This window comes from Nomascus leucogenys, chromosome 11, assembly GCF_006542625.1.
Source record: "Nomascus leucogenys isolate Asia chromosome 11, Asia_NLE_v1, whole genome shotgun sequence".
Classification (NCBI taxonomy): domain Eukaryota; kingdom Metazoa; phylum Chordata; class Mammalia; order Primates; family Hylobatidae; genus Nomascus; species Nomascus leucogenys.
Window position 1 is genome coordinate 65152020 of NC_044391.1, and position 22159 is coordinate 65174178.

At 39.4% G+C, this 22159-nt stretch overlaps 1 protein-coding gene across 1 annotated transcript in view; it reads left to right on the forward strand.

Annotated features, from left to right (window-relative positions):
- Nucleotides 1-22159, forward strand: part of TMEM117 (transmembrane protein 117) — a 556036-nt gene that overhangs the window by 526314 nt on the left and 7563 nt on the right. Inside the window, exon 7 of the mRNA XM_003252270.3 lies at nucleotides 10260-10389. Coding sequence (XP_003252318.1) covers nucleotides 10260-10389 — 130 coding nt within the window. The remainder of the gene's footprint in view (nucleotides 1-10259; nucleotides 10390-22159) is intronic.

Sequence of the window (22159 nt, forward strand, 5' to 3'; positions counted from 1 at the left end):
ACATGCAGGTTTGTTACATATGGATACATGTGCCATGTTGGCGTGCTGCAAAGAGTCCTCAGTAATGTGAAGGGAAATGTATTGGAATATAGTTTGGGGGCTACTGATTGAATTTCATCTGGTCTCTACCAGTAATCTGTTGGATGATATGGGAGGATTCCTGTAACCTCATTGACTGTCATTGTCTGTAACTGTAAAAGGAAGAGTTTAATTTGATTCTTTATTTATCAATGTTATTTTATATTCTTTGAGAATAGATGCTTTGCATCTAGTGAGCATTGAATAACTGTTGAATTAGTTCAATAATAGTGTGATGCCGTCCTATGGGGAACTTGAGTATATCATTGGGAACTTCTGTGAGAAATGTAGACATCACATTCACTCTATTCATGCTATGTGGAATCTATAAAACAGATTTGCTGTAGCCACCTCAGGCTTTGAATGGATTGTGTCAGTATAAAGATAGGCAACTGCTAACAAGCATGTAAGGTTCTTTACCCCAGCATGTGGACTTGTTTTCCAAAAAGACCCTTAGGATGATAGAATATCTCTCCCATAGGTGTCCAACAAGGAAAGTAATGTATTTTAGACTTTTCTTGGCCATTGACCTCTGGACTAACAATAGTTTCAGAAAATTTTTCAATTCACTGAGGGAATAATTCTCCAACAACAAAATGTATTTTATTCTTTCCTTCCCTCTAACCTGGTCCAGTGTATCTTGTTTTCCTAGTCTTTCCTATCTTACATGAGGATGGATAATTTTTCTCTAGAGCTCAGAGGATGAACACTCTTGACCTAACACTCATTGAAGAAAGGCATGGAAAGCCTGCCAGTTCAAATCCATTGCTCTAAAGGTTTTACTTTCTGTTACATATTATCATTGGGTGGTCCATAGGGTCAGAGATGGAGGTTGTTTCAGAACCTGAAGTCTTTACTAAAAAAGATGAAAACGGAAAGAAACCACACTGGGTACAGAGCAGTGAGGATCCAGCCTATTGTTTCCAAAAGCCTGCTACATTCAAGACACAGTGAACTTAACCCAGTTTTGTTTTGTTTTTTAGAAGAACAGCCATCTTGACTTCACAAAGAGTGATGGTCAGAATATTTAACTACTGATACAGCAGTGGTACTGACCAAAGAGAATAAATACTGCCCAATCAGAATGGACACCAGCTGTAAACAACCAGTGTATCCATATTGGTGCACACTGGCTTTTAACATTTGCCCTTGCAAAAACTACTGAAAATATTAAAAGGGAATCTCACATGTCAGAGTCCTCTGTTCTACCAAAATTCAACTTATTTTATGCTAACAAAATTATTTGAAACTAATCTAATCATAGTCTCTCTCCAGTTACTGCCTCTTTGCCCTACTCTGACTAAAGCAAAGCTCTCATTAGAGTTCTGTATTTATTTCCTCTACTTCTCACCTCCCATTTTTTCTTGTACCAACTCCAGTCAGGCCCTTGTCCCCCATGTCAGCTTCCTCAGGAGCTCAAAGGTCTTATCAATATCAACAACCCCCATATTGCCAAATCTGATGGTTAATATTCAGTCTTTTTATTACTTAAACCTTCAGGGGCATTTGACACAAGTTGATCATGCCTTCCCTTTTGAAACACTTTTTTACCTGGCTTCTAGGACACCACTTTCTCTTGTTCTTCTTCTAACACATGCCATTTCTTTTCAGTTTTCTTCACAGGATTCTCTTCTAGCTTATAAATGAGGGAGTGCCTCAGTCAGTCCCTGGCCTCTTCTCTTGGCTTTGTATGCTCCCTTTCTAAATGATTTTATCCAATTCTGTGGCCTTAGATCAATAGACTGGTGAGTCCACATCTATATCTCCAGCCTTGTGCTCTCCCCGAAGATTCCCAACTGCCTACATAATATACCTCCACTTGGATGTCTAATAAGCCCTTCCATATTAGCATATTCTGAGCTCTCTGGATTTCTTGCCCACTTATCTATTTTCTGCAAGTGTATTGGTTCCCCAATGTCTCCCTTCTCAGCAAATGCTATTACCATTTACCAGTTGCCCCAGCCATTCAGAAATTCAATTGGTGATGCCTTCATAATGTCCATAAGACATTCCAGAAAAAATATATAATCATAGAACTAAAACCACTGTGAAGAACTCTGGAGGTCATTCACCTCTACCCACCATCTAATATTTAGATCAATCTTGTACTCTCTCCATTATTTGTAAAGTGAATATTTTTATATTGAATCACATTTTCCCACTGATCTCCATCATCATTATTTTTTCGTGGAGAAAAATGACCTCAATATTAAATAAAAATGTTACTAAGGACAATAATACCTACTCTTGACAGTATGCAATTAATTTTCCTATATAGCCCATAGAAGAAATTAGTCATTCAGACAATTGAATGTGACCATTCCTGGCAGCATGTGTGGAGCCAGAACAGATACTGGAGCAGTGACATTTTGTACCAAATATGCAAATATAATAAAGCACCAAATAAGTAGGAGCTATGTGCTATTGAACTGTAGCCAGAGCCTGAACAAGAATACAAATATGTTGTCTAATAACTTTGTTCCACTAGATTTCATTCATTCCTTATTGGAGGAACACTCATTTGAGTAAGAAATATGCCAATTTATATAGTTAACTTTCATTCTTCTTAAGAACCGCTAACTAGATCAAGTTGTTTGATAACTGATGAAGATGATCCAAGATGACTTATCATTGAGTGTGTTTCTTTAGACTTTGCACTAACTTTAGTTATCAGCAACTCTTCAGAGCCAGTTACTTGTACCCCCTTTCCCCTTTTATTGGTGTCTTTAAGATGTTAAGCATTCTTTCCTGTATACTGGTTAACTATATTTGCCTAGTGAGGGAGTACTGATTTTCCATTATTCCTAGATGCCACATGATACATTTCTATTAGTTGTAAACACTTATAAGACTGACTTATATTTTGTCCTTCATCACATCAGTCTGCCAGGGCAGGACATCTTTAAATGAGGCCCAGTGCATTTCATCAGACACGTTTCTACATTGGCACTTAAAGGAATGATGTTTTCAAGGTGTCTAGGTGTAATGAAGTTTGTTTTAAAAACCTGCTGCTATCTGGCCTAGAGCCTCAAGGGAAGGCCTCTGAAAAGTAACAGACTATACTTACTTTTCAGGCCTCTTCTGGGCTTGACTTATTTGCTTTTTCTGTAGGCACTAAACTATTACTTATATTTCATTTATATATGTTGACTTAAGAATTTTCCAGAAAACTTCATATTGGCCTTTGCAAGTAAGAAAAATTGATGAATAAAAGACATTAAACAATCCTTAAAATAGATCCTTAGGATAATTAAATTGTTTGAGCAACAACAATTTTGAGAGTTCATTGGTATTTTAGAATACACAAAAACACATTAAAAAGTGAAGTTTTTAACAACATTTCAAGTAAGGGTTTACAGTTTGACTTGGATCTGTTTTAATGATGAATGAGGTCTGCCATCTTTACTACTTGTTGAAAAAAGCCTACTTGAACCAGAAAGTCTAGATTTTTCTCCACAGATTTTAAATTCTTTAAATAGCATAAGTTCCTCCTGAGAGAAAACTCCAAAGAGTTATAGAATTAATTTGCCCTTGAAGGGAAAAACAACAGTGAATATTAAGAGAAAATGAGAATACAACATATGAGAAAAGGGGAGTTGTCAAAGGACATCTAGGAAGCAACCTCCTGCAATGTCTGTATTGTTCATCCTTCAGATTCACAGCAGGGCATCTCTTAACATTCAGCCTTGCCTTAATGCTCCTCCTGCTGTCATCCGCTGTGTGGAATGATCCCCTGACCTTTAAAATCACATGTTGGTTTACATTCTCTTTCCTTGTTCTCTCACTTAGTTAGACATATCTCATGAACTTCTTTGTATTTACATGATGACTAAAAGGGTGAATTGGATCAACCCAACAAACATTTTTAACCAACTCTCCAAACATTTACTGCCTCTTCTCACAGTATTTACAATGACTTCCACTCTCTCTAATTGTCCACTCCTTTCCTCTGTGATCAATGATAAATGGCTCAATCTTTGTTTCACTCTCTGTATAATTCCAGTACACCTAGTTTATGGGGAAAAAATAAGACAACCAATTATTAATAATAATTAATGTAAGATGTATAATGTTTATTTACAAAAACAAGTATTTATTGTGTTGTTTCTGTTTACTTATATCCATCCTGTGTTTCCATGTACGTGAAATCACAAAGAGATTCTTTTTTTTTTTTTTTTTTTTGAGACAGAGTCTCACTGTGTTGCCCAGGCTGGAGTGCAGTAGTGCAATCTCGGCTGACTGCAACCTCTGCCTCCTGGGTTCAAGCGATTCTCCTACATCAGCCTCCCAAGTAGCTGGGACTACAGGCATGAGTCACCACGCCTGGCTAATTTTTGTATTTTTAGTAGAGATGGGGTTCCGTCATATTGGCCAGGGTGGTCTTGAACTCCTGAACTCAAGTGATCCATCCGCCTTGGCCTCCCAAAGTGCTGGGATTACAGGTGGGGATTGTTATAGATCTTTAACCTTCAGAGAGCTCCATCCATCAATTCAACAAATATTTGAGTTCTTCCTATATACTGAGCATTATTTCAGCCATAGAAAATACAGCAGAGAACAAAACAGAAAGAAATTCCTCTAAGCTCCTTGGAGCTTACATTAATAAACAAATAAATAAGCAAAATCTACTATATGTCAATGATTCCAAGGATTTATTCAGCCAAGTGATACTAGGGCAACTTTGCCAAATTAGAAGAAGTACAGTGTTGCTGAAAGAAATCAGGCACTCAAGTTTCTTAATAAGAAACAAAAATAATCACCCAAAGCCTGAGTACAATTCTTCAGGCCACCACTGCTCATGTCATCTGAAATTCGGTTGCTAGGACACTGCTAAGCATAGCAAAGCTAAGGACACTTTACAAGCTGGGGAAATTTTGGTAGAATGATGTTATGATATTCATAGATCTAAATTCAGTCATGAAATATGGGGGATAGAGATTAACATAGAAAGAAATAAATATATCTGTAACGTTGAATTTTGATATCATTCAAGCTTAATAATCTAATGCCTATAAAGAGAAGATATACAAATTATTACATTGAAGAACTGTTGGTATTTTATAGTAACATTTAAGAATTTATAGCTTTTCACTAAAATCTAATCTAATCTATCTCTTAATTTCCTCATAAATCAGGTGGCTAATTTTAGCCTAGAAAATACAACTTTTGTTCTGATACTCTGGCTTTAGTTTTGCAGGGTAGAGTAATCAGTATCATTACATTTTTATCCTCTAACGCTTCTCTAAATAGAAATGAGGTCTCTTCATTTGATTTGGGAAATTGAACGCCAGTCAGGGAATTCAAAACAGTGTTGGTTTCAAGCTTGAGTTCCCCTGAATAGTACCAAATTATTTTCCTTGACCCTGAGGCATGGGTCTCAATGAGAAAACATAGGGAAATTATGAATCCAAGGTATCCTGAGACGATCTTGCCTGCATATTTAACATTGAACTGAAATTTTGTGTCTAATGTGACTCATGAATAATAGGGATCAGTAACTGATTTTCATTGCTATAGGCAAAAGTAAACCATCCATATATGTAAAAAATAAGATTAGATATATATTATTACACTGTCCTTTTATTTTTATATGGGGAATACACTCATATGAATAAAAATTAACTGTTCATCATATATGAAGCAAGATGCAAACTTGGAAGTCTCTTCACACTGTGTACATTACCTTCAACTGATGAGAACTGGAGTAGCGTAATACCTTGTGCCTAAGTAATTCTCACATCACTGAACCACAAATCTGATAGACCTCTGCAGTTATTGTAAGATTTAATAGCAGAGAATGATAAGAAAGCTTTGAATTACTAAACACTGATAACACTTCTCAAAGAACAAAATAAATGAATATTTCATAATATACAATCCCAGGATTAGCCTCTCTACCATGGGCTTTGTAGCTGAACACCTCTTGCCTCGTCATTCCCTTAATTCAACATTTTTATTTTGTGTTCAAAATATATATTTTACATTTATGTAGAAGGAAAGAAAGCCATGACTCTCATAACACTTCTATACAATCTGTATATAAAACTAGCTATACATCCATAGTTATGATGCCAAGAGAATCTCAGTGTTTGCTATGAATCACCCATTAGTCAAATCTCTCCACTCATCAGAGTCTGATTAGAAGCCAACTGTCCCTGGGGCAGTTGTTTCTTGAAGAAAATGTTAAAGTTGGTCTTCTTGTTTACATCCGGGTAGTATGAATCAAATGACATCCCTGTGACGAAAAAGAAAGAAAGAAAGAAAATAGTTTAAAGCCTCTCATGGAACTGGCTTTTGGTGATGACGCCTTCAGTGATTCTCAATTAGAACACATAGAGCAGGTAAAAATAATTCCAGTTCTGAATTAAAAGCAGGAAGTGATGTCACTTTCCATAGTTAAAGGCAGCATGACCTAGCAGAAAGTATGTATTCTTTGGAGCCAGATAAAACCTCAGCTCTGCTGCATGGCACCTATGTCACTTTGGACAAGTGACAGCTTCCCTGAGGCAGATGTTCACATCTGCAGGTGGATGTGTTAATTAGCTTGATTGTGGTTATCATTTTATAATGTATGCATATATCAAGACATCACATTGTGACCTTAAATATATGTAATTTTTATTTGTCAATTAAACTTCAGTAAAAAATGGGCTAATAATAGCAAGTAGGATGGTTTTGTATGTAAGTATATACATGAATATACAGCCTAGGATGATAATAGAACATTGCAGGTGTTCCATAATTTATAACCCAAATGTCCACAGATTTCCTCTGCCATCAGTTACACATGCTGCTGGCTCTCCCTCCCACCTGCATAGCAGCAGTGTCTCCCTCACACTGTTAAAGTCTTTCTTTCACACACAGTGTGACCCACATTGCACAAGAAACCAGTAAGCTCCTGTTCTTCTTCTGTCTTCATGAAGCCAATGCTTACATGTCTCTGAGGGAGGTGCCCTTCTCAACAGCCCTGTTCCAGGCGCCCTCTGGGAGGACTGTGCTGCGGCCCAAGTCCTGGTCAAAGGCCCCAGGGGGCCAGCGCTCTGCAATGGATAAGGGCAGAAAGGAGAACACGGCTTTCTTCGTTTTTCTCCTGGACCTTGAAACAGCCAGTGTGTGACCCTCCTGGAAACATACCTATCCACTTCCTTTGCTTCCCTGTCAGGATAAACTTGACCTTGAAATTATGCCAGGAAATCAACCATTTTTGTTGGACATTCACCTGTCTTTCACCTCTATCTCCAGCAATGTGCTAATGTTATCTCATCCTCCCAGGGAGCTTGTGAGGCTGACATATTTAACACCGATTTATAGATGAAGAGACTGGAACCTAGATAGATTCAGAACACCATCCCCACTCTCTGTGCTTTCTACCTCCTTTAAATATCTGAGGTTTCACCAGCCTAGGATGTCCATTTCCTTTTTTTTTTTTTTTTTTCCGAGATGGAGTCTCACTCTGTCACCCAGGCTGGAGTACAGTGGTGCGATCTCGGCTCACTGCAACTCCGTCTCCCAGGTTCAAGCAATTCTCCTGCCTCAGCCTCCAGAGTAGCTGGGATTATAGACACGTGCCACCACACCTGGCTAATTTTTGTATTTTCAGTAGAGATGGGGTTTCACCATGTTAGCCAGGCTGGTCTCAAACTCCTGATCTCAGGCAATCTGCCCACCTCTGTCTCCCGAAGTGCTGGGATTACAGGGGTGAGCCAACACGCCTGGCCAGGATGTCCATTTTCTATTAAATGAGCACTACATGTTCTGCAAAATGTTAGCAATTATCATTATTACTTTTCTGCTCCAAGTCAAATTAGGACAGAGTTTACACTCACTCAAGAATGATGAGTCTGAAGAGGTATCTAGAGTAGGAATTGAAATGTAAAAAATCAGAGTAGTAGAGAGAGAGAATAGAGGCAAGGCTTTAAGAGATTAAGTAAAAGAGGTTTGGAAAAACAAAATCGTGATTATGAAAAGTAAAATAGAAAGTATGGATATGAAAGACTTTATGAATGAGTCATCATCTATTTTATTTATCTTCTTTTAAAAAATTCTTACATGGCACCAGCTGCTTCTGTCACACTTCACACCCCCAGATCCACACTACCTTCTCTGAGCCCTTTCTTTAAAAAAAGAAAAAAAAAGTAATCTTCCAGATAAAAACTAAGACTTGTTCTTCCCCCTCTTTCCTTTACCCTCCATTTCCATAACTTATCTTTCTCTGTGAAAGTACAGGTGGGAAATAATCAAGGAACTGTGTGTGTGTGTGTGTGTGTGTGTGTGTGTGTGTGTGTGTGTGTGAGAGATTTTGATCATAGTCTACAAGACATCTCTAGAGATTGCTTTCAAACTAAAACCAACTTCATACCCAATAGAAAACTTTAGTTTCATTGAAGGAAAAGCTAAATGGGAGCATTCGAAACTGTCTTGCTAAAAAGAAGATGGTTCTGAATACACTTGCCCAATTACTACCAAGAAATCTTCTCTTCCTTAAACCCAGAAATAAAAAGAGAAGTGCTCTATTGGTAGTGCTTTGTGTCATTTATCCAGGGCAAGTGAAAGATATTCTGGTTATCAGTCATTTTCTTTGTCAAGCATAATTTTTCATGAGTTATATTTTAGCAAAATACTAAATTCAATGTCAATTATTATTATTATTATTATTATTGCAAATGTCCTCCAAGCAACATAGAACAAAGGTGGCATTAGTGGAAAATAAAAGGCAAATGCATGTTAACCTCAACAATAGTTAACATGTGTTATCACCGATGCATCTTCTACTAATATTTTAGATCAAAATATGCCAAATTAATTCAGCTCTGGTGCGTTGGGTTTTATGAACTTCCCAAATTACATGTCTATTTGCTGCTGATGTCTGAAAGACAAGTGGAGGTGAGACCAACAAGAGATTTACATGTACACTGATAGAAAGGGATAATGTTGCATCGTTCTGTTTTACTTCTTATATATTTATTTCTTTTTAGCAGCTTGAAATGATCCATAGATCCGGAAACTGGTAGACATTGCAGGCTTTCCTGGTTACTGCCACTCACATACTATCTTCTTCAAGGCCCATTCTCTCTTAACCAGAACTCCCAACAGAGAGGACAGTGGAATGGACATGGAAACCTCTAAAAAGTTTAGGCACTATATTACTAGCACATCCCTCTCAGCTGCATATATAAAAGTCTCAAATAGACTTAATTTCTTTATATTGATGTAATAGATTAAAATCTCAAATTAATATTTTGTTTCTGACTTTTTCATATTCAAATTCTTCAAAGAATATTAACTAAATACAGGACTGATTATTTGGTGATTATTTGGGAGTTACAAGTGAAAATGTGTATACTAATATCTATGGATCTATCTCAAAGGTTTCAACTTTTGTGTATTCTTTCTTCACATGCTAGTTTTGAACTTTAATTTGGTGCCTCTATCTGAAAACCAAGAGGAGGTGAGACACCTAAAAATAGCCTCATTTGCATCTGTTTCCCTTCCTTCAGAGAAGGAGGGTTGGCCCACCCAGTTTTGCCTTGACAACCAGGGAATAACTAATGACAATTTGGGAATTAATTCACTGTTGGTCTGTCATGCTACCATGTCAGGTCTTCCATTATTTGGCTCAAACTGATGCTGAATTGCAAGAGAGCAGGACAGGAGCCTGTCATTTTTACATTCCGGACGGTTGCCAGCAGACATGATTAATAAAAGTCACTTGATATGAATCAAAGAACTTGGTTAAGTGAATCAGATCCTCTTTACTTTGTCTTCTTACAGAAAACATGCTATAAGGTTCATATTTTTTTAAAGTCATGAAACAAAATATAACAAATTTACCCCATATTTATTAAATACGGATCACTTCCTTCCTAAAAACATTTAAGTTCAGTTCTCCAGAATGAAAGAGATAAACATGTATAGATGCAAATCAATTCTGTATTGGTTTCTTATTACCACATTAAAAAGAAAATCTGAAGATATAAGTTACGACTTAATTTTGATTTTGAATGCATACTGCTACCTAATGTACATAAAATAACCATCACAGAATGAAACTGATATATCCAACAGCTGGCTGCATTTAAATGATTTTAAAATAAGTGCTTATAAAAAGTCAATTTTTGGTGTTTTGCTGCTTAGGAATGAAACGGATCACAAATATGTTTTTATTTGATTTTCTCTGACAGGACTGGGAATTCCCACATTTCATGGGAGATGTTGATGTAAATCTCCCTGGTTTGCACACCCCTCACATGCAGTTCAAGATTCCTTTCTTCCAGAAAATCTTCAAGGAGGAATATCGTATTCACATAACAGGTGTGTTATATCTTTGAACAAAATTTGATTATCTTCGTACATTAGTTAGGGTAATGCTAGTTGCTGTAAAAAGCAAGCCATAATATTTGAGAGGCATAAATACAATGTTATTTCTCATTCACTTAACAGCGCAAGGTGGTTTTCAGATCAACAGGGGGCTCTGTACTATCATTCTGGGACCTAAGTTACTGGTGGCTTTGACAATTTCAGTGTTAGCATCCAGCAGGCAGATGGAAATAAAGACAATGGGGAAAGTGATTAAGAAGGCTTGTCTGTTCCTTAACCTCTGGGGCTTGGAAAAGAAATAGGTCACCTTTCCTCGTGTTCCATTGATGATAACTGGTACATAGGCCTACTTAGAGTCAGGGACAGCAAGGAAATATAGTCCTTAGCTGAGCAGCCACTTCTGGTGTCAGATCTAGTATTCTAGTATAGGATTATCAAAGAGGGAAGACAAATCTTTGGTGTAGACAGCCATTTCTGCCATACTCCATATACCACTCTACCTTGACCTTGTTCATTGGATGGGTTTATTTTTCACCACATAGAACTCAGTATCTATTTTCAATGTTATATTCTTTATGTTCTTGTTCTTCATTTGTTGCTGAAATTAAAACAATGGTATCTTAGAACCCCAGTCAGAACATATGCCTTTAGGGAGTTAGGCCACTTCTCATTTGATTTTCTAAAAACCTACTTCTGTGGCAAAGCTCAGGTTCGTCTTAAGTGATTCTCTTGTGGATCTTCAGATTATTTTATTTTTAGATATTTTCTGCTTTTGAAATGGCTAAAATATGATTTATTATAATATCCTTTCATGACATATCAGTCATTCTCATCTAAAAAGGGCTTCCCAGAGCTACGTTTTATATCTCTCTTTCTTTATGACAAGAAGCAGACAGCTGAATGATCACAGATAAAGGATGGCATTAGTTCCAAAGCTGTTCAAATGCAGGTAATGAATGTGTGTCTGTTTTAAGGACAATGGCCTAGGATCCCACACCTGCTATAATAAAATCTGCTGAAGAAATCTGTGCTTACACTACCGTCTGTGCTGCCAAATAAAAATAGTCTGAGCCCAGAAAACATTAACATGAGTACTGCAAAAAACCTTTGCTTCCCAGCTAGGAGGCTGTTTTTTGCTTTGAGCATGAGGCGACCTTCCTAGATTGGAGAATGAGCTCATGAATAGGGAAGATGCAGCAGGTTTCTTTTCCTATTCAGAATGAATGAGGCCCATCTATTAAATTCACTGGGTAAATCAATCAATTTGAGTTCAGGTCACATAGTCTGGTTTCAGAGTCCCCACTTAATCTCTGCAGCATGCTACCCTCTTGGACTTCTAAAACAGCTATCACACACATGGCATCATCATATCCCTTTAAGGGGGCTTTTGCGTAGACCATCTGTTCTTGCTACCAGCTCTTGTCCCAGGCCATCATTGCACTAATATTGTCTCTGACTATCAGAATGCCTTGTCAAAAATATCCTGCTTAAGTACAGAACTTCAGGTTAAAAAAGGAAAAAAAAAATGGAGAGCCTGTTGGTAAGAGAAAAAATGAGCTGCTAAAAATATTTAATTTAGGATTATTTTGTATAACTTTATCATTTACATTGTCATTTATAGATGGTACAGATTTCAGATTTGTGGTGTCCAGAGTTTACACAATGCGGAATACTCTGTTTAAGAAGATGAATATAAAATTACATCTCAAAATTATATTCAGTGCCTCGGAAGGGGGCTATGCATGCAGAGTCCCTAAAGCTTCAGTGTTATTAACTTTGAGGTAAAGCCTACTGTGCATTTAGATAGAAGCAGATACATGACTTCCATTTGAACTAAAACCCTTTTCCCACCAAGAATTATTTTCTGAACACCTAAAAGGATGAAAGATTAGTTAAACTTTTGTAGCAGAGACTGCGTATTAATCTGGTTTGCCCAAAAGTGGTAATGTAATTAAGGCTTTGGTGCAGTGTTTGCCATATGATGCTGATGGCCAAGTCATCAGGGAACTTTATAAATACACAGATTGTTGGGCTTCATTATAATGTTTTGATCCAGTAGGTCTGGGTGAGGGCCAGAGAATCGAACTTTGGAAAAGCTCCCCCAACTGATGTTGATAATTGGGGATGTCTCCTTTCTGATTGAGAGACCACAGATGAGATCAGAGCGTCTCCCTGAAATGCGCCATGCAAACAATTGGGTGTCTGGACTTGCCAAAAAGGCTTTTGAGGATTCTGGAGCTTAAATTCAAAATATTAATAAAATAAGGGGCTGAACGTGGTGGCTCGCACCTATAGTCCTGGCACTTTGGGAGGCCAAGTCAGGAGGATCACTTGAACCCAGGAGCTTGAGACCAGCCTGGGCAACACAGGGAAACCTCATCTCTAAAAAAAAAAATAGAAAGGAAGAAAAAGGAGGGAGGGAAGAAAGGAAGGAGGGAGGGAGGGAAGGAAGAAAGGAAGGAAGGAAGGAAGTTAGCCTGGCATGATGGCACACACCTGTGGTCCTAGCCACTTGGGAGGCTGAGGTGGGAGGATTTCTTGAGCCCAGGAAGTCAAGGCTGCAGTGAGCCCTGATGGCACCACTGCACTCCATCCTGGGCAACAGAGCCAAATCCTGTCTCAAAAAATAAACTAAAATAGGGTAGGTGAGGACTTTGGAGTGAAGGGCTCCCCCATAAACAAATTAAATCCAATTTGTGGTAACCCAGTTTGTTCACACGCACCCACATAGCCATGATAAAAAATACTTGGGAAAATGGCACGGGTTTGGAGGTTGAAGCAGTCGGAGCTTTTTTTTTTTTTTTTAATTATACTTTAGGTTTTAGGGTACATGTGCACAATGTGCAGGTTTGTTACATATGTATCCATATGCCATGTTGATCTCCTGCACCCATTAACTCGTCATTTAGCATTAGGTATATCTCCTAATGCTGTCCCTCTCCCCTCCCCCAACCCCACAACAGTCCCCACAGTGCGATGTTCCCCTTCCTGTGTCCATGAGTTCTCATTGTTCAATTCCCACCTATGAGTGAGAACATGCAGTGTTTGGTTTTTTGTCCTTGCGATAGTTTACTGAGAATGATGTTTTCCAGTTTCATCCATGTCCCTACAAAGGACATGAACTCATCATTTTTTATGGCTGCATAGTATTCCATGGTGTATATGTGCCACATTTTCTTAATCCAGTCTATCGTTGTTGGACATTTGGGTTGGTTCCAACTCTTTGCTATTGTGAATAGTGCCGCAATAAACATACGTGTGCATGTGTCTTTATAGCAGCATGATTTATAGTCCTTTGGATATATACCCAGTAATGGGATGGCTGGGTCAAATGGTATTTCTAGTTCTAGATCCCTGAGGAATCGCCACACTGACTTCCACAATGGTTGAACTAGTTTACAGTCCCACCAACAGTGTAAAAGTGTTCCTATTTCTCCACATCCTCTCCAGCACCTGTTGTTTCCTGATTTTTTTAACGATGGCCATTCTAACTGGTGTGAGATGGTATCTCACTGTGGTTTTGATTTGCATTTCTCTGATGGCCAGTGATGATGAGCATTTTTGCATGTATTTTTTGGCTGCATAAATGTCTTCTTTTGAGAAGTGTCTGCTCATGTCCTTTGCCCACTTTTTGATGGGGTTGTTTGTTTTTTTCTTGTAAATGTGTTTGAGTTCATTGTAGATTCTGTATATTAGCCCTGTGTCAGATGAGTACGTTGCAAAAATTTTCTCCCATTCTATAAGTTGCCTGTTCACTCTGATGGTAGTTTCTTTTGCTGTGCAGAAGCTCTTTAGTTTAATTAGATCCCATTTGTCAATTTTGGCTTTTGTTGCCATTGCTTTTGGTGTTTTAGACATGAAGTCCTTGCCCACGCCTATGTCCTGAATGGTATTGCCTAGGTTTTCTTGTAGGATTTTAATGGTTTTAGGTCTAACATTTAAGTCTTTAATCCATCTTGAATTAATTTTTGTATAAGGTGTAAGGAAGGGATCCAGTTTCAGCTTTCTACATATGGCTGGCCAGTTTTCCCAGCACCATTTATTAAATAGGGAATCCTTTCCCCATTGCTTGTTTTTGTCAGGTTTGTCAAAGATCAGATAGTTGTAGATATGCTGCATCATTTCTGAGGGCTCTGTTCTGTTCCATTGATCTATGTCTCTGTTGTGGTACCAGTACCATGCTGTTTTGGTTACTGTACCCTTGTAGTATAGTTTGAAGTCAGGTAGCGTGATGCCTCCAGCTTTGTTCTTTTGGCTTAGGACTGACTTGGCGATGTGGGCTCTTTTTTGGTTCCATATGAACTTTCAAGTAGTTTTTTCCAATTCTGTGAAGAAAGTCCTTGGTAGCTTGATGGGGATGGCATTGAATCTATAAATTACCTTGGGCAGTATGGCCATTTTCACGATATTGATTCTTCCAACCCATGAGCATGGAATGTTCTTCCATTTGTTTGTATCCTCTTTTATTTCATTGAGCAGTGGTTTGTAGTTCTCCTTGAAGAGATCCTTCACATCCCTTGTAAGTTGGATTCCTAGGTATTTTATTCTCTTTGAAACAATTGTGAATGGGAGTTCACTCATGATTTGGCTCTCTGTCTGTGATTGGTGTACAAGAATGCTTGTGATTTTTGTACATTGATTTTGTATCCTGAGACTTTGCTGAAGTTGCTAATCAGCTTAAGGAGATTTGGGGCTGAGACGATGGGGTTTTCTAGATACACAATCATGTCATCTGCAAACAGGGACAATTTGACTTCCTCTTTTCCTAATTGAATACCCTTTATTTCCTTCTCCTGCCTGATTGCTCTGGCCAGAACTTCCAGCACTATGCTGAATAGGAACAGTGAGAGAGGGCATCCCTGTCTTGTGCCAGTTTTCAGAGGGAATGCTTCCAGTTTTTGCCCATTCAGTATGATATTGGCTGTGGGTTTGTCATAGAAAGCTCTTATTATTTTGAGATACATCCCATCAATACCTAATTTATTGAGAGTTTTTAGCATGAAGGGTTGTTGAATTTTGTCAAAGGCCTTTTCTGCATCTATTGAGATAATCATGTGGTTTTTGTCTTTGGTTCTGTTTATATGCTGGATTACATTTATTGATTTGCGTATGTTGAACCAGCCTTGCATCCCAGGGATGAAGCCCACTTGATTATGGTGTATAAGCTTTTTGATGTGCTGCTGGATTCGGTTTGCCAGTATTTTATTGAGGATTTTTGCATCAATGTTCATCAAGGATATTGGTCTGAAATTCTCTTTTTTGGTTATGTCTCTGCCAGGCTTTGGTATCAGGACGATGCTGGCTTCATAAAATGTGTTAGGGAGGATTCCCTCTTTTTCTATTGATTGGAATAGTTTCAGAAGGAATGGTATCAGTTCCTCCTTGTACCTCTGGTAGAATTTGCCTGTGAATCCATCAGGTCCTGGACTTTTTTTGGTTGGTAGGCTATTGATTATTGCCACAATTTCAGAACCTGTTATTGGTCTATTCAGAGATTCAACTTCTTCCTTATTTAGTCTTGGGAGGGTGTATATGTCGAGGAATTTATCCATTTCTTCTAGATTTTCTAGTTTATTTGCATAGAGGTGTTTGTAGGATTCTCTGATGGTAGATTGCATTTCTGTGGGATCGGTAGTGGTATCCCCTTTTTCATTTTTTATTGCATCTATTTGATTCTTCTCTCTTTTATTCTTTATTAGTCTTGCTAGCGGTCTATCAATTTTGTTGATCTTTTCAAAAAACCAGCTCCTAGATTCATTAATTTTTTGAAGGGTTTTTTGTGTCTCTATTTCCTTCAGTTCTGCTCTGATTTTAGTTATTTCTAGCCTTCTGCTAGCTTTTGAATGTGTTTGCTCTTGCTTTTCTAGTTCTTTTAATTGTGATGTTAGGGTGTCAATTTTGGATCTTTCCTGCTTTCTCTTGTGGGCATTTAGTGCAATAAACTTCCCTCTACACACTGCTTTGAACGTGTCCCAGAGATTCTGGTATGTTGTGTCTTTGTTCTCGTTGGTTTCAAAGAACATCTTTATTTCTGCCTTCATTTCATTATGTACCCAATAGTCATTCGGGAGCAGGTTGTTCAGTTTCCATGTAGTTGAGGGGTTTTGAGTGAGTTTCTTAATCCTGAGTTCTAGTTTGATTGCACTGTGGTCTGAGAGACAGTTTGTTATAATTTCTGTTCTTTTACATTTGCTGAGGAGAGCTTTACTTCCAACTATGTGGTCAATTTTGGAATAGGTGTGGTGTGGTGCTGAAAAAAATGTATATTCTGTTGATTTGGGGTGGAGAGTTCTGTAGATGCCTATTAGGTCCACTTTGTGTAGAGCTGAGTTCAATTCCTGGATATCCTTGTTAACTTTCTGTCTCGTTGATCTGTCTAATGTTGACAGTGGGGTGTTAAAATCTCCCATTATTATTGTGTGGGAGTTTAAGTCCCTTTGTAGGTCACTCAGGACTTGCTCTATGAATCTGGGTGCTCCTGTGTTGGGTGCATATATATTTAGGATAGTTAGCTCTTCTTGTTGAATTGATCCCTTTACCATTATGTAATGGCCTTCTTTGTCTCTTTTGATCTTTGTTGGTTTAAAGTCTATTTTATCAGAGACTAGGATTGCAACCCCTGTCTTTTTTTGTTTTCCATTTGCTTGATAGATCTTCCTCAATCCCTTTATTTTGAGTCTATGTGTGTCTCTGCACATGAGATGGGTTTCCTGAATACAGCACACTGATGGGTCCTGGCTCCTCATCCAGTTTGCCAGTCTGTGTCTTTTAATTGGAGCATTTAGCCCATTTACATTTAAAGTTAATATTGTTATATGTGAATCTGATCCTGTCATTATGATGTTAGTTGGTTATTTTGCTCGTTAGTTGATGCATTTTCTTCCTAGCCTGGATGGTCTTTACAATTTGGCATGATTTTGCAGTGGCTGGTACCGGTTGTTCCTTTCCATGTTTAGTGCTTCCTTCAGGAGCTCTTTTAGGGCAGGCCTGGTGGTGACAAAATCACTCAGCGTTTGCTTGTCTGTAAAGTATTTTATTTCTCCTTCACTTATGAAGCTTAGTTTGGCTGGATATGAAATTCTGGGTTGAAAATTCTGTAAGAATGTTGAATATCGGCCCCCACTCTCTTCTGGCTTGTAGAGTTTCTGCTGAGAGATCAGCTGTTAGTCTGATGGGCTTCCCTTTGTGGGTAACCCGACCTTTCTCTCTGGCTGCCCTTAACATTTTTTCCTTCATTTCAACTTTGGTGAATCTGACAATTATGTGTCTTGGAGTTGCTCTTCTCGAGGAGTATCTTTGTGGCGTTCTCTGTATTTCCTGAATCTGAATGTTGGCCTGCCTTGCTAGATTGGGGAAGTTCTCCTGGATAATATCTTGCTGAGTGTTTTCCAACTTGGTTCCATTCTCCCCGTCATTTTCAGGTACACCAATCAGACGTAGGTTTGGTCTTTTCACATAATCCCAAATTTCTTGGAGGCTTTGTTCATTTCTTTTTATTCTTTTTTCTCTAAACTTCCCTTCTCGCTTCATTTCATTCATTTCATCTTCCATCAGCGATACCCTTTCTTCCAGTTGATCGCATCTGCTACTGAGGCTTCTGCAATCTTCACATAGTTCTCGAAACTTGGCTTTCACCTCCATCAGCTCCTTTAAGCCCTTCTCTCCATTGGTTATTCTAGTTATCCATTCTTCTAATTTTTTTTCAAAGTTTTTAGCTTCTTTGCTGTTGTTTTGAATTTCCTCCCGTAGCTCAGAGTAGTTTGATCGTCTGAAGCCTTCTTCTCTCAACTCGTCAAAGTCATCCTCCATCCAGCTTTGTTCCGTTGCTGGTGAGGAACTGTGTTCCTTTGGAGGAGGAGAGGTGCTCTGCTTTTTAGAGTTTCCAGTTTTTCTGCTCTGTTTTTTCCCCATCTTTGTGGTTTTATCTACTTTTGGTCTTTGATGATGGTGATGTACAGATGGGTTTTTGGTGTGGATGTCCTTTCTGTTTGTTAGTTTTCCTTCTACCAGACAGGACCCTCAGCTGCAGGTCTGTTGGAGTTTACTAGAGGTCCACTCCAGACCCTGTTTGGCTGGGTGTCAGCAGCGATGGCTGCAGAACAGCGGATTTTCGTGAGACCACAAATTCAGCTGTCTGATGATTCCTCTGGAAGTTTTGTCTCAGAGGAGTACCCGGCCGAGTGAGGTGTCAGTCTGTCCCTACTGGGGGGGTGCCTCCCAGTTAGGCTGCTCGGGGGTGAGGGACCCACTTTAGGAGGCAGTCTGTCCGTTCTCAGATCTCCAGCTGCGTGCTGGGAGAACCACTACTCTCTTCAAAGCTGTCAGTCAGACAGGGACATTTAAGTCTGTGGAGGTTCCTGCTGAATTTTTGTTTGTCTGTGCCCTGCCCCCACAGGTGGAGCCTACAGAGGCTGGCAGGCCTCCTTGAGCTGTGGTGGGCTCCACCCAGTTGGAGCTTCCTGGCTGCTTTGTTTACCTAAGCAAGCCTGGGCAATGGCGGGCGCCCCTCCCCCAGCCTCACTGCCGCCTTGCAGTTTGATCTCAGACTGCTGTGCTAGCAATCAGCGAGACTCCGTGGGCATAGCCCCCTCCGAGCCAGGTGTGGGACACAATCTCCTAGTGTGCCGTTTTCCAGGCCTGTTGGAAAAGCGCAGTATGAGGGTGGGACTGACCTGATATTCCAGGTGCCGTCTGTTACCCCTTTCTTTGACTAGGAAAGGGAACTCCCTGACCCCTTGTGCTTCCCGAGTGAGGCAATGCCTCACCCTGCTTTGGCTCGCACACAGTGCGCTTCACCGACTGTCCTGCACCCACTGTTTGGCACTCCCTAGTGAGATGAAACCGGTACCTCAAACAGAAATGCAGAAATCACCCGTCTTCTGTGTCGCTCAGGCTGGGAGCTGTAGACCGGAGCTCTTCCTATTCAGCCATCTTGGCTCCACCAGTCTGAGCTTTTCTCTCTTGCTTTTGTTGTTTCTTTTACTCTGTTTTGTTAATTGGCTGAAGAGATTGTTGAAGCCACCCCAGAGTAGCATCTAGTCTTCTGTGAAGGGCTTTTTACTTTACCTGACTACATTTGTGAGACAATTGTTTCTGTGGAAACCTAGGTAAAATTTCCAAAATACTGTGCTACATGCTGCATTTCAATATTCTCAATAATTAGTAGCCTACAAATTTCCATGTGAACTACAAATTCTGGCTTCCTGATCAGCTCCTCCAAGTCCTGGTACTTTTTTTATGGAGACTTCAGTGCTTTGCTTGATAACTAAATATAGTGTCACCACTGGGGTTATTAAGCATAAAACCCTCTAGATGCATCAGGGGATGACAAACGTTAATGTGTATTAGAATCACCTGCAGAGCTTATTTAAAAGACAGCTGCATTAGCCACACCTCCAGAATCTGATGCCTGAGGTATGCAGCAGACTTGGAATCCACCCTTCTGTCAAGCATGGCAGGTGATACGTCTGCTGGCTGGCAGAGGACTGCTCTTTGAGACACACTGCTGCTGAGAGACATTTTCTATAGTTAGAATTCCTCTTATCTCAGCTTTAATTTGTTTTCATGTGCAACTGTTAAAATGAAAAGCCAAGGGGTAGAATGCAAATTCAATAGCAGTGGGATGACCAGGGAGAAAGGCACATGGTAGAGTCCTCCTAGGAGCTGAAATTTTAGAGCTGGGGCCAGCAGGGGAGACTATGATTGGGGAAAGGTGCTGGTCTGAGTGACCACAGAGGAAGCTGGAGCCAGGGATGGGAAGGGAACCTACAGAACCCCAGATGGCTCCCTCTTTTGCTTTATCTGCTTTGTTTGTTCTGCGCTAGAAGAGCCTGGACAAGGTCCATGAAAGGTCTCCTGAGTCAAAAGTTGACTCCACCTTGGCCCCAATCTACCATGTCCCTGTGATCTAGAAAAGACATCCAGCATACACTGAAGCAATGGAGCAAAGAGGCTGGATACCTGGGCTCTAGCTTTGCTACTTACTGGTGGTATGGTCCTCATCGAGTTCCTTAACCCTTCAGAGACTCAGTTTCTCATCTATTTAATGGACACAGTAATAATACTTATCCCATAGGGTTGTTGTGAGAATTAAATTAATATATGTAAGGCACTTACGACGCTGCCTGCCATGTAGTAAGCATTCAGTAAGCTTTCACTGTTTTTTACTTAAAGCTTTTCCTTTCATCTGGCCAGAGATTGTCTTTTTTATTTAATTCAGAAATTCTGGGTAGCTTGAGAGGGTGCCCTTTTGCCACTTCTCCGCTATTCTGAGTTCTCTACTGTTATCTGCTGTCCTGAGTCCTTAAAAAGGAGAAAGCTAAGAATGCAAAATTCTCCCAATGAAATACTCTGTATGTAGAGGGTTATCTGACACTGATGAGTTCCCATTGACATTTTAAAAGCATTTAGGATTTGAGTATTTTTTTAATCCTGATTCCAAGCTAGTTTTATTTACGCATGTCAGAAATAACTTGAATTGTTGCATCTGTTTAGCTCATCTGGATCCCCCTTGACAGATGGCTTGCTGCAGTATGTATGAGCTTTCATTTTATAAGCTGGGCTACAGCTTATAAAAATAAATCATTTCTATCCAAGAGTGTTTTAAAATATATTTTTTCTTAGAATTTGGACTTCAGTAACAAAGGGAATAAATAGTGATTAAGTCACACTGGTACTTTTAGCCCAAGTTCATTGTTCTCCTCCTAAAAGTAAATGCTAAAAGCAACTGTATAATGATCTTCTCTTCCCTCTTCCCCTTTACCTATAAGGTAAGTGCATAGATGGATTGAAAATGCAATGTACTAAATCTCTGGAGGTGAGAGAGGAATGGCCTCTCAATTCAGTCTCGGAAGCTCCTCTGAGTCCTATTAATGCCAATCCCGGTGGAAGCTCTGCCATCTGTCATCGCAGCCAGACAAAGGAAGTGTCCCATTGGTGGCCATCATCTGAGTAAATCAGGAGGGGGTTGGGCAGAAGGCCAGAAGGAAGGCCTGTGCAGCCTTGAGAAAAGAATTCACACTGTTGGCACGATGATGCCTCCGGGAACCCTTTCAGCAAAAATGGAACGTGTAGAAGTAACCAAGCCTGTGTAGTGCCTGTTCTATTTCAGTTTCCTGTGTTGTGTGAGGGTACAGGTGTTTTACAATGGTGAGAATGTGGAAAATAATGATTAAAAATGAAGGATTTTATTTTCATAGGTGCATGATTTCTAGCAAATGAGTTCCCAGAGATTGGTTTTTTTAAAGAGCTCTCCTGTATGAATCAGGCCATGAGAAGGCTGGGGAGGGGAAGGCCAGTGGTTCCTCCAGCAGAATGTTCTGTCTGGCAAAATTAGCAAGGGACTTGTTATAAGGAAATGTGATGCATCCTGTATACACAGAAAGTCCCTGAAGATCATGAATTTATCCAAAGTACACAAAGACCTCTTGCTCCTCTCTTTCCAAACCTCTCCTCAAGCAATTTTCATTTTCAGCTCTTAAGAGTTAACTGTGTTTACTTCTATATAAAGCAGCAATTCCTTTTATTTATCCAAAACTCATCTTCTTCAGGGCCATCATTTTGCCCGTGGCCTGTCAGTTCTTGCTGGCCCTGAGTGTCTGCCCTGCCCACCCTGAGGTATCCTGTCTTCATTTGTACATACATGAGCACCTTTGTAATAAAACTTACATGCCCTTTAGGAACTGTCTTCAGAGCCAGAGGAAGGACTTGAAATATATAATTATTCATAATCCTTGAAACATGAACATTTTGCTTTTCACAGTTT